At 43.3% G+C, this 13,782-nt stretch overlaps 1 protein-coding gene across 1 annotated transcript in view; it reads right to left on the bottom strand.

The window, feature by feature from the left end:
- Positions 1–3,363: 3,363 nt before the first annotated feature.
- The window catches only part of LOC147726130 (vomeronasal type-2 receptor 26-like), a 175,825-nt gene continuing 165,406 nt past the window's right edge, over positions 3,364–13,782 (bottom strand). Inside the window, exon 5 of the mRNA XM_086963427.1 lies at positions 3,364–4,268. Coding sequence (XP_086819553.1) covers positions 3,364–4,268 — 905 coding nt within the window. The remainder of the gene's footprint in view (positions 4,269–13,782) is intronic.

The following is a 13,782-nucleotide window of genomic DNA, read 5'->3' as shown; positions in this document are numbered from 1 at the left end:
CACCCACCCTTAGTCCTTAGGTCACACTCTTACCAGTGAAGGAGTCAAACTAAGGTGTAGCTTAGTGGAAGCCATGGAGAACGCACCTGCTCCGAGCGACAATGATCAACTAAGGTCGTTCCTTGGACTCGCGGCGTACTACTCCAAGTTTGTGGATAATTTTACTGAAAGAGTGCAAGAGCTAAGGAAACTAATGAAATAGGGGATGAAATCTGAGTGGACAGATGAGTGTCAACAGGCGTTTGATGTAGTAAAGAAAAGCATAGCAAATGCAGTCACTTTAAAACCTTTTGACCCGGAGGATGAAACCATAATTTCTACTGATGCCAGTAATCATGGTCTTGGTGCAGTTCTCATGCAGGTACATGAGGGTAAAGAAAGGGTGGTGGCTTTTGCCTCTCGTTCCTTGAAAGGAGCAGAGTACACATACTCTATTGTGGAGAAGCAGGCTTTGGGGTGTTGGTGGGGAGCAACAATTCTGGATTTTTGTGTGGGGTACCAAGTTTCAGTTACACACCGATCACCAGTCATTAGTGGATCTGTTCTCTACGAGAGGTGCAGGTAGGGCCACACCTAGGATTCCCAAGTGGCTTTATTGCCTTCAACAATATGCATTTGAGGTGAAATATGTGCCAGGAGCAAAACATTTCAATGCTGATTGTTTATCCAGGTTACCGTTGGGTTGGCAACAATGTGAAGATGAATGGATGGTGGCAGAAGTGAAGATGTGTGCGGTGCCATTAGTGAAGAAGAGTGGAAATTAGCTAAATTAGCTATTTTTGAGGATGATATCACTAGTAAGCTCATGGAGGCATTGAGCCATAATCAAGAGTGGAAATTACACAAGGATCTAGAATCCTTTAAACTCATATGGTCTGAATTGGCAGTCATGAAGGGCATTGTGAGAAGAGGTTGTCAGTTGGTTGTGCCCATTGTGCTGAGGGAAATGTTGAGTCTCATGCATGAGGGGCATGGTGGGATGTCTGCCATGAAAAGAAGAATCAGAGCGGATTTCTGGTGGCCAGGAATGGACACCCACATTGAGAGGTATGTGCGGGATTGTATACCTTGTGCATGCAGCGACAAATCTCATACTACCCATGAGACAACCATAAGTCCTTTACCTTTGCCAAAGGTCCCATGGGACAACATTTCAATTGGTATTTGTGGGACATTTGAGACTCTCAAAGTGATTGATAAATATGCTATTGTCATGTTTAATTACTTCTCAAAGTGGCCGGAAGTGGCATTTGTAAAGAAAGTTAAATCTAATGTAGTGATTTCCTTTTGTGAAGACATCTTTCGGAGGGAAGGTTGTCCTGCTGAAATCGTAACAGACAATGGCCCTTAATTTGTTTCTGAAGAATTTGAGAGGTTTTTGATAAATTGAGGAATCAAACATACCAAAACTCCTGTTTATCATCACAGGGTAAATGGTTTAGTTGAACGGTGTAATACCGTGCTTGTGGAGTGTATTCAACTAGTGTCCATGGGCAACTTATGCTGAAAATGACAGGTCAAAGACATGTTATGGAACTACAGAACCACTCCCCATTCTGTTACCAAAGAGACACCTTTCAGTTTACTCAAAGGGAGGGTACCATGCACTGTGGCCAATCCAGCATGGATGAACAGAGCTGGAGGGCGGAGTGTAGTTCTGAAGCTTTAACAAGGTTGTGTGGAAAAGTACCAAAGAGTGTATAGTAAGAGACACTCCAGGAAAGTTCTGAAGCCTGGGCGACCTTTCGAAAGAGGCTTGTTTGTGAGAGTATTTCAAGGTTACAAAGTAAGGAAAGGTTTATCAAAATGTTCATGTGCCCAAGAAATGTTGGTGAATGTAAAGGGTAACAGGGTAAAGTTGTCTGACGGCAGATGGAGGAACACCAGAAAGGTATCAGTGTGCAGTGCAACCAAACAGGCACAGTGGTTGAAGTTCCAAAACCCTGAGGGCAATCAAAATGAAAATGTAATTGCCCCTGCTGCAAGAAATCGAAGTATTCGCATCAAGGTGAAACCGAAAAGATTTGATGATTTTGTGTGCACTTAGGTACCTTTTATTTTCACTTTTATTTCGAATATTTTTTTTTGTTCTTAGAGTTTTTGCTAAAGGGAAAGATGAATTATACCTTGTATTATATGTTGTTGTAGTGTTTGCTTACTTTGTGGAATTCCTACTGTTCGCTGGCAACCTGCTCCTCCAGGTTGAAAAAGGGAGCTGCTGGCAAGGGTCGTTGTGAAAAGCTAAACGTTCTTTAATCATCCTGCAGGGGTCCTGTCTTCACAAAACAAGGTGGGTGTGGCTTTCTTCAGTGTGTTATGTATCCTCTTTCTGTTGCTTTCATTAACAACTCCTCTGTGACCATTCACACCTCTCAGGTGGGGCCACTTAGCAACAAAATGTATGTATCCTGGTCACTGAGACTGTCTTCAGTTTTCTATGTGTAACGCTCCTTATTCACGCCTTTTAGCCAGAATATTTATCATGATTTTATTTTCGTTTCTGAGCTAGGCCATAAACATGTAAGAGTATACATGGTCCCCGGCCCAATCATTAATATCCCCCAAGTAGTAATGAACTTCAATGGCCACTAATGTCAGATACAGCCCCATTTGAAGAGTTGGAGGCCATGATGCCTTGAGAATTCCAGTGGGCTTGACACCAAAGCTCTGTGCCCTCCACTGCCTTCCTCTCTGTCACTCTGCCACCAACCCTGCCTCAAATGGGTTAGTTATCTTACAAGTACCACCACCTAAGATACATTGCTATCCTCCCCCCACAGTCCAGTCACAAGACAACACATGCCTTAACAGCATCAGATTTACCGAATGCTGATCCTCAGAATTTGAAAACACCACAATTTGATGTCCATATAGTGAGTTGCTTTGGTTAGTTCTGCATTGCTTGAATTTAGTTTACCCTAGAAATACAAAGCTTCATTAATGCAAAGTAATTTATTATTGTAACAAGCACCTCAAAGTTGCAGGATGGTTACATAATGAATATTAATTCATGTTCTCTACAGTGAACGGCAGAGTAGACTGCTTCTACCAGGTTACATATGCATATTTACCATCTGCATATGTACCCCTGTGGTGTTTGTTAAAGCAATTAAGAGTTCATACACAATAGGCCACTGCTGAAAAGCTTCACATTATTTTCGTTGAGCTCATAAAAGAATAGTAATGTACATGTATAAAACTTTAATGAAAACTTATAAAAAGTTGGACAAAAGACAAGTGCTGTTTTAATCTTTTATACTCTGAACAAAATCTAGTTGAGTGTAAACTTAAATGCTCTTTTACAATCTACTAAAAATGGTGCAATATGAAATGGTGTCTCAGTTTACAACATCTTAAGTGTACCTACAAGTGAATCTTTAAGGTAAAATGTGTTTTCTTGTCGACAACTTGTCCACACAGAATAATATAACATTTTGGGATAAATATACAGCCCAGAAGCCCAGAGCTAGAAGCCAGTATGGCGAAGATCTCCACGGTCACCATGTACCTGCCCTTGGTGCTGAGGTAGGCAGGAATGAAGGTGACCCAGACACTGCAGAACACCATCATGCTGAATGTGATGAGTGTGGCTTCATTGAATCTATCGGGTAATTTCCTGGCTAGGAAAGCCAGAGTGAAGCTGGCAAATGCCAACATGCCCATGTAAGCAATCATGGTGTAGAAGGCAACTGTAGACCCTGGGGCACACTGCAGGACCATATTCCCAATTTCAGACTGCATGTCAGTGTCAGGGTGTGGTGGTGAGGTGAGTGACCAAGAGAGACAGATCACTACTTGTCCCAGTGTACACACAATTACAAAAGCACCAGATACCCGACGTCCCAGCCATCTGCTTAACCTGCTTCCAGGTCTGGTTGAATTGAAGGCAATGACAACAGTGATGGTTTTTGCCAATACACAGGACACAGCAACAGTAAAGATGATCCCAAATGATGCCTGTTGGATCATACAGGTGACTATATTTGGATGTCCAATGAATAGGAGGGAACATAGAAAGGCCAGCATTAGGAAGACGAGGAGTGCGTAGCTGAGATCCCGATTATTGGCCCTCACTATTGCTGTGTTGCGGTGGTACACAATGAATGCCAGTACTCCAAGGGTGGTCACAGAGAAAATAATGGTGATAGCAGCCAGACTAACACCGAGGCTATCACTGTACGAAAGGAAGACTATGACCTTGGGGATGCAGCCGTCCTTCCTATCGTTTGGCCACTGGTCCTCAGGGCATTTCAGGCAGTTTTCCATGTCTACAATAAAATAATGAAACACTTTTTAATAATTAACTAATTAAAATTGTTGATGGTGAGGCATTTGATGGTGAGAAGATATTGCTGGGAAAAAATAGACTGAATTTTGCGGCAAATTTTTAGAGCTAAGCTGGAGTATTTATTTCAAGCCTAGTTACTACAGTGCACTCATTTCATAACCACATTTATTTGATTCTAGTTAAATTAAGAGTGGATATGCTTCTGAACTGTCTCCCTTCATAACCAAAGTGAATGTGAATACTTCAACCGCTCCTGCTTTGAGCAAATGTTCATATTCAAAGCTGGAAGCTTTATATTTTTACTTAGAACTTAAAACACAATGAAAACACACATAATTTATTTAATTTGATACCATCAAAGTTGGAAAATATTGTAGCCACTCAATCGTTACTATAGCTGAGGCAATTATCCATTGCTCATGTCACATTATTGTAAGTTCAGACTGTACCGTACCTATAAGACTATAACGAACCTATGAGTTCAGACAATGCAAGTATTGATAGTAAGTTGAATAAATCTATATAGTTTTTACAATTCACTTGTCATCAATAAGACACACTTAGTATTGAGAATTGAAATATCAAGGCTAGATAGTCACACTCCACTCCGCTGAAAAATCAACACCCCTACAGTAATTGGAACCTTTTGATGTCCTCCTTGGTTTTTAAGATCAATTTGTACAAATAATGCTTCCGAAAAATATTTTGACTCAATACATTCCCTTGGGCTGTGTACTCAGTCAAGTCTTCTGGACCTATTTTCAAACAGCATTTTTGGAGAATGTAAAGTAGTATTACAGTATTACAGTTGAATGACTATACAACACATGCCTTAATATAAAGAATATATATTTAAAAAAAATTGGGGGGGACCCCAAAATCCTATTAAAAAAAATAATATATTAAATATACTTTTTTTCTATTTTAGGTGTAAAACCCCAATCCCCCCTTTTCTAAGCCTTACCGCCCTATACCCTTACCCACCCATAAATCCTTAAAAATACCCTTGCCACCCTATACTCTTATCCACCACTAAACCCTAAAAAATATCCTTACCACTCTATACTCCTATCCACTGAAACATATAAAATGCCCTTATCAACCTATATCCTTAACCAACCCTAACACCCTAAAATACCTTTACCATGCTATACCCTTACCCATCTCTAAACTCTAAAAGTGTTTTCAATATCCAGCCTCATCCACCTCTAAAACTTAAAAACATTACTACCCTATACCCTTATCCACCAGTAAACCCGAAAAATGCACTTACCACCCTATACCTTTACACACCCTTAAATCCCAAAATTACTCTTTTTACCCTTTACCACTACCCCCACCCCTAAACCCTAAAATTACTCTTATAACCTTACACACCACTAAAACCAACATTTTCATATATTCACTGAAAAAACAAAGGTTAAATTGACTTTATAGTTAGGGTAAGATGTTAGTTAAAAAAATGCTGTTTTAAACGTACAAAACCACTGAAATTCACCAGTTATAGGGGTAGATGTACGACCGTTGCTTGCGGTTGCAAATGGGAATTTGTCGCGTTTGCGAGCACGAAATTGGTCTACTCCATGCACAACCATATTTAGCGAGTCAGTAACTATTACCGACTCGCAAAATATGGTTTGCGACTCGCTATTTTTTAAGGGGCGTGCCTAGGGCGTCTCTTCCTAATAGCGATGTATGATTGTTTTGTGACCTTATTTGTGGTCGCAAAACACTTGCAGTTTACCACCTACTTCAAGTAGGTGGTAAGCCACTCGCAAACGGGAAGGGGTCGCTAGGAGACCCCTTCCCCTTTGTGAATGGGTGTGAAAATATTTTTTAAGAGCAGAGAGTGGTCACAGGGACCACTGCCTGCTCTTAAAAAATTAAACTTAAAAGTTTCATTTTTCTTTTGAAAATTCATTCTGTTTTCCTTGGAAAACGGGCTGCCTCTAAAAAAAAAAAATCTTTATTTTAAAAGGAGTCACATACAGGGTAGTCTGCTGACCTCAGAAGGCCAAATATAACAAGAATGGAGTATCACCATAGGAATCTAAGAAAGATTCTGAATGGGATGTGTTTAGAACAAAAGGAGTATTAACCATTTCTTTAAAAAACCTCACTCACCAACCTGGTTGGTGACATGCTTCATCTTTGGAGTCCACCCTGATGACCGAGTGCCACCAGGGTGTGCTGCGACACCTGAACTACAGTGGAGCTGTTTTTTTTGAGTGATTGGTGCAAAAAACGGGAGATGTTAAAAATTGTCCTGGTAAAACTTTATTGAAAAAACTTTATTCACAAGCAACTGGACAATATTAAAAATAGTGAGAAGATACTGGTGGGTGATTATGACCATAAGTATCTATGTGAATGGTCTACATGTTTCAACCTTTACGAGGTAAATCCCAGATTTTCATCAGGACCAGAAAAAGGAAAAGGGCGGTCTACACACTAACATGCATCCAATCCTAGATTCCTGACGCCTAATTGCAAAAATCGACAATAGGCAATTGCTCAAACCTAAAATAGGCGAGGAGAAAAAGAGACTCCTATTGCGGGTCTCTAAGACTTCGGGGGGCAGAGGGAAGGCTATCTCAGCTGGAAAACGTGCTAGTTTCGCTGAGTCAGACAAGGCAGATTACCTACGCGCCTCTCAAGTGTCCCCGCGGGGACACTTGACACTCCACTGTAGTTCAGGTATCGCAGCACACCCTGGTGGCACTCGGTCATCAGGGTGGACCCCAATGATGAAGCATGTCACCAACCAGGTTGGTGAGTGAGGGTTTTTTTTAACAAAGGGTTAATACTCTTGTTCTAAATACATCCCATTCATAATCTTTCTTAGATTCCTATGGTGATACTCCATTCTTGTTACATTTATACTTTAGTCCAGGGGAAAAAATCCCTCACTCTCTCCTTTGTTTATACAGACCTCAGCAGGCCACCATCCCTGGGAGTGTCAGCCAATCCCAATGAGAGTCGCAAATTGCGCTTGCCTCATGAATATTGATGAGGCATGCAATTTGCGACCCCATCGGGAATTGCAAATAGTGTCTGAGACACTGTTGTACATTCACTTTAGCAAGTCGCAAATAGCGAGTCGCAATTCGGCATCATTTGCTAGTCACCAAAGTGAATGATTGTATATCTGGCCCTTAGTCATCTGTAACTCGTGTTCATGGGTAACTATAACTCATGCCCCTGCCATGCACAGTTTTCGCATCAGTAATTTCTTTGCAAATGTTGCAGTGATATTATAAGTGATATCATAAAAGATGTCATGAGTGATGTAATATGTGGGGCAATTAGCCCCTGTTCGCTTTTCCCTCCCCTTCCTCCTCTCTTCCCCTTGTGATGGCATCGTAAAGCAAACTCTTGCCCACTTCATGTTTTTTTGCAGGTTTTATACCCAATCCAGAAGGCATTTTTTAACCCATTCTGCTGTCTTTTGGGGCCTGAGATCATAATGCCAGTCTATCCCGTCTCTTACGATTAGAATTAAAAAAAAATCTTTTTCTTTCACTAGTTTTATCTGAGTGGCTTTTAAAATCCACAATCCTCAGAAATAGAATGGCTAAACTTAAATGCAGCATTTTAACACTATGAACATTGCATTGAACTTTATTTACTGACCTTTTTTAACCTTATTATGTATTTTTTATGATTGATCCCCTTTTTATAGGTTGCATGTGGGTAGCTCATTTTAATATGTTTTGCTCATGTGGTATGTTTTTCGTTATTATGGTTTTATGTAGGTTTAAGTATATCCGAATAATAATTTGTCTGACAGTTAGCTGGATTGACATTCCGAGTAACTTGGCGGACCCATTATGCGTGACTTCTCATGGACTAGTTAGAAATTTTAGTTTCCCCAGGTTTTGTCTTAATCATAAGACATTGTATTATAATGATATGCGGTAAAACATATTTAATTTATTCTATGCTTTTGCACAGTGACTTGCATTTTACTGTGTCTTTAATGTTTATCTTGTCTACTTTTATGGTTCTCTTGAACTGAATAAAGTTGTATGACTGATGATATCATATAAGATGTCAGGGCTGATGTAATATTTGAGGTTATTAGCCCCTCTTCGCTTTCCCCTCTCTTTTCTTCCCACTTCCCCTCCTCTCAGGTACCCATCTCCCAATATATGAAGGAGATTTATCATCTTTCTCCAAAAGTCACTAATAATTTTAATTAAATGTATAATTCAATATTATACACAAGGAATGTTTTTTGATATTGATTACTTAAAAAAGTATTTATGAGAGTTTTAATAAAAAACATGCCTGTGACTCTTTCTTTTTACATAGTTTTTAATATTAGATTTTGTGGGTGAAAAATGGGGAAGCAAATGGTTAGAGACATGTTTTGTTAAAGAAGAATATATAATAAAACAAATATGTCTTTGAGTCTTCATTCAAAACTTTTTCCACCCATAAAAATGCAATAATAAAAACAACCAGAAGAGGACCTTGTAACTATTTTTTTTCCACATCTTCAGCCCGATAAAGTGAAGTCACACAACCATCCATTACATGGCGTTGCATTCCCAGCTGTAGAGCAAAAGCTCCAGACTGGGAAATGCTTTAAAAAATATGGCAAGTTCTCCTCTGGGTCATGGTTTCAATGACCTAAGCGACTTCAATCAATGAATAAATCAGGGAATTGTGAAGAGCGCTACTCACCCGTGTTGGTCTCAAGGTGCTGGGTGGGGGAGCAGCTCCGGTCAGTCGAAGAGCCAGGTCTTGAGGGTCTTCCTGAAGATGTACAGAGAGGGTGCAAGTCTGATGTTGATTGGGAGTTCGTACCAGGTCTTTGCTACAATGTAGGAGAAGGCTCTTCCACCTGTTCTGGCTCTGCGAATGCACGGGTTTATGGGTACGTGGAATGCGATTCTTTCATTGAGATATTGGGGTCTGATATTGTGGAGGCATTTGTATGTGTGGGTGAATATCTTGAAGGTTACTCTCTTCTCAATGGGGAGCCAATTAAGGTTTTGTAGGTGTGGGGTGATGTATTCGTGTCGGGGGACGCCGAGGATACGCCTGGCTGCGGTGGTCTGTGTGGTCTGGAGCTTGTGGGGCAGAAATGTGTTGATCCCGGCGTATAGGGTGTTTCCGTATTCTAATCTGCTGGTTACGAATGACGGTTTTTTTTGAAGTGGGGGGATCAATTTGAAGGTCTTGCGAAGGATGCAGAGGGTGTTGAAGCTGGTGGAGGCAACAGCGTTGATCTGTCGGGTCATGGAGAGGGAGGAGTCGAGTAGGATACTGAGGTTCCGGGCGTGGTCCGTGGGTGTCGGACGGCTGCCGAGGGCAGCAGGCCACCAGGTGTTGTCCAATGCAGAAGGGGAGGCGACGAGGACTTCTGTCTTCTGAGTTGAGCTTCAGGCAGCTGCTGCTCATCCAGGTTGCAACGTCCTTCATTTCTTCCTGGCAGCTGAGTCTGGTGGTGAAGGAGTCCTTGGTGAAGGAGAGGGTGAGCTGGGTGTCATCTGAGTAGGATACTTTGCTGAGTCTGTGTTGTCTGACGATGGCGGCTAGGGGGGGCATGTAGATGTTGAAGAGCATGGGGCTGAACGATGTTCCTTGGGGTACTCTGCAGCTGAGCTCTGTGTATTCGGAGAGAAAGGAAGGAAGTCTGATTCTTTGGGTTCTGCAGGTGAGGAAGGAGTGAAGCCGGCCATGTATGCCGGCGTCATAGAGTCCGGCGGTGATGAGTGCAGTGGGAGACAGTGTGGAAGGCTGCAGAGAGTCGAGCAGGCTCTGAGCTGCGGTGTGTCCTTGGTCGAGGAGTGTGCTGACATCGTCTGTGGGGGAAACTACGATGGTCTTGGTGCTGTGCTTGCTGTGGAGTATGGGTTGGGAGCGGTTGAGGATGGAGTTCTCTTCTATGAATTTCGTTAGTTGGATGTTGACGATATTTTCGGTGACTTTGGCTGTGAAGAGGGAGATGGGTCAGTAGTTTTTGAGGTCCGTTGGACCTGCTGAGGGTTTCTTGATGAGGGGTTTGACTTCTGCGCATTTCCAGGGTCTGAGAGTGTGCCGGTTTCGAGGGAGGCATTGATGGTGTTAGCTCCGGTGCGATGGCGGTCGCAGCTCTGTTGAAGATGTGCGCAGGACAGGGGTCTGTAGGGGCCCCTGAGTGAATGCCTTTCATGATCGATGCAGGGTCTTCGGTGGTAGTTGGGGTCCAGGAGGAGATGGTTGGCTGACTTTCTTTGTTGGGGGACAGGGAGGGTTCAGTGTTCTGTGTCTGTTTGTCGAAGTTTGTCGAAGTTGTCGTAGAGAGATCTTATTTTCAGGTGGAAGTAAGCACCGAGCTTGTAGCAGAGATCTGGGAGGGTCTGACGAACGTGGCTTCACTGGACGACTTAGTGAATTCCTGGATGATGTTGATGAGTTCCTTGGAGTTGCTGGTGTTGGCTGAATTTTGTTGTGTATGAAGGTCCTCTTTGTGAATCTAATGAGTTCGTGGTATTAAGTCATGGTGTTCTTGTAAGCGGAGTGGTTTTACGAAGTTTTGCTGTTTCTCCAGTCCTTCTTGAGATGTCTGCAGGTGCGTCTGGCTACTTAGAAGTTGGTGGTGAACCAGGAGGCCTTACTGGAATGCTGACTGTTGGTGTTGTGGAGGGGGGCTAACTCGTGGGCGCAATTGGTGATCCATCTGTGAAGTTCTATGGCTGCGGAGTTGTTGTCAGTCGTGGTGGGGATGGGGGCTTCGAGATCGAGGGTGGAATTGAGGTGCTTCTCTGTGATTTTGCTCGAGTTCCTTCGTGGTGGGTGGGTTGCCGGTTTGGTTGTAGTGGGTTTTTTGACGTGGAAGTGAACACAATAGTGGTCCGTCCAGATGGATTGCGTGGAGTGACTGAAATGGACATTGTTGCCTCCTGCGAAGACGGGGTTGAAAGTGTGTCCTGCCTTGTGGGTAGGGGTGGTGACGAGTTGTTGCCGCCCGAGGTTGGCGAGGTTGTCCGGGAGGGTGGCGGAGTTGAGGTTCAGAGGCAGCGGTAAAGTTGGCCCATGTTTCCGTGAAGAAGGCGACATCTGACGAGAGGGTGTTGAGGAGGTCCCAGATCTCTACTGCGTACCTGTGCAGGGCGTGCATGTTGAGGAGGATGCATCTCACGGCTTCGGGGCTGCTGCCAGCGTGGGGGCGTTGGCCAAGGTGGTGCGGAGGGTGGTGAAGGTTCATCAGCAGTGTCGGCAGGAGAACTGCCCGTGGGTGGTGGCCTGCTTAGACAGCTGGCAGATGTTGTTCTTTCCGGGGTAGAGTATGAGGAGGGCAGGCGAGTCGTAGTGGTGGGTGGTCAGAGAAACAGGGTCCCTGGCACTAGTCGCCGTCAGGTGCAAATGGGCTTGCCTTTTGTGCTCGAGCGGGGTGGCTGCGCAGTGCCCGCCATTAAATAGGGATGGAGGAGGGAAGCGCAGCTGGCAGGTGGGAGCGGGAACCGGCTGGAGTGGGGGCCGCGGTGGTGGCAGTGGCGGGTAAGGACAGCGAAACGGGCAAGGAGGACACAGCAACAGCACATGTACGAAGAAAACAGTACAAAAACAGGCAAAATACAACAGACTAAAGAAAAGACAAATTACAAGCACAAATAGCAAAAGACAGAAAAACGGGCACAAATAAAAGACAGATATCAGCGGACCAGCAAAAGAGCAAGGCTCTCCCACTGGACTACCAGGGATGAGGCGCAGGCAGGAGCCTGCGAGTGAAGGAGGGCCTCGAACACCTTCCAGCTCAGCTGAACAGGGTCAGCGGCAGCCGCACAACAGTAGAGCTGCTGTTGGAGACAGCAGCTCTCTGGCCAGGAGTGCAGAGGTCTTGCTCAAACACAAGAGCAGTGGCCGCCATTAAATAGGGAAGGGGGAGGAAAGCACAGCTAGGAGGCGGGACTTACTTTTTTTTTTTAACTAATGTTGCTGGGGGACTGCAGAACTCCCTGCAGAATCCAGCTTCTTTATTTAAAAGTAGGGTACCCTGGGCGCCCAACCGCCACACCCCACAACACATCTGTCACTGGGGTTAAGTTGCGGGTGATAATTTCATCAGTCATTGAACTCTGTCGCCTCCACTTTTCTCCAGAGATTTATCCAAGGATCTGGATTTATTTCATTATTACGCCTTGGGAGCAATTGATGAGCTTGCTCCTATAAGTAAACCTGGTCGGAATAGCCTAAGTAACTCTGCCCCATGGTTTACAGCATATTTATTTATTCATTATTTATCTGAGGCTAAAGACAAGCTCTCATGTAAACAGCTTGAAAGAAAGTGGAGGATTCGTTACACTCTGGTGGACAAACTTAAATATAAATCTGCGTTGAAAAGGTATCACAATCTCATAAAGGGGGCTAAAAAGTCCTTTTCCCCTCAAATTGAGCTTGATGATAACGATTCTAAGAATAATCTTCCGATCACTGAGTCATTTCTTCAACCCAAAGCCTCTGGGAAAGATATTACACCTCCTCAAATATTATGCTACAATCTACCCTTGAACGCTAGCGGGTAATGTAAGGCTACCAATACTTTGCAGGGTTAGAGGGTCAAAAATCACCAACCGATTCCATGTTCATCCGCCGATGGTAAGGCAGAGAATATCACTCCTAAAAAGATAGACTTAGTTATGGAGGAAGTGGAAACTCGCCTGGAAGGAACCATCACCTCCGGCCCCCAGGGCAACCCAGTTTCTAAGTAAGTCCCTGCTATTTCACTAAGGAAACAAATAGACTAAAGCACCATTGGTGAAGGAAGTCCAGATGTTACCATCACAGGTGTGGGTGATCCAATTTATGACTCACTTTCTACTTTGGCCAAATCTGGCACTCCTGAGAACATGCATGTGCAATTGTGTGCCCTTATTTATGTATATAGTTGTAGAATATTATATAGCGCAAACTTGACCCGAAGTGCTTCACAATATTTTTTATAGCAGTAGTTATGTGGTTTACAGATTGAGGTAGACATAGAGGCAAATATAGGCATAGCATAGCAGTAGTTATGTGGTTTACAGACTGAGATAGACATAGAAGCAAAAATTGACAGTATGTGAGCAAAACATAAGATGGCATAATTATCAGTAGCTAGCACAGTTGTTGAGGTAGAAACAGCACATTTATATATAAATACTGTTTAGCGTTGCATAGCTATATTTTCACAGGGTTATACGGGGAAAAGGTTGACATATATATAGCCAAATAACAATGGGCTGCGGTGTGCAGTCGAATGGATGGATGACCCAGCCTTTAGATATACATATTGTTTTAACCGCATATTAGCAGAACATATTGAGGTGGGCACACAGACACAATAACAGTGTAGGGGAAATATAAGACGGCATTAGGTTCTATAGCCCATACATTTTTTGAGGTAGATTCAGCACGTATATATAAGTAAGGATTTAGCAGTGCATAGATACATTTACATGGTGTCACATAGGGAATAGGTGAGCGCACATAGGGACAATTAAGAACAATGAGCTGTGGCATGC

The sequence above is a fragment of the Lissotriton vulgaris genome, chromosome 3_1 (genome assembly GCF_964263255.1).
Source record: "Lissotriton vulgaris chromosome 3_1, aLisVul1.2, whole genome shotgun sequence".
Lineage (NCBI taxonomy): Eukaryota > Metazoa > Chordata > Amphibia > Caudata > Salamandridae > Lissotriton > Lissotriton vulgaris.
This window is presented reverse-complemented; position numbering and strand designations above follow the sequence as displayed.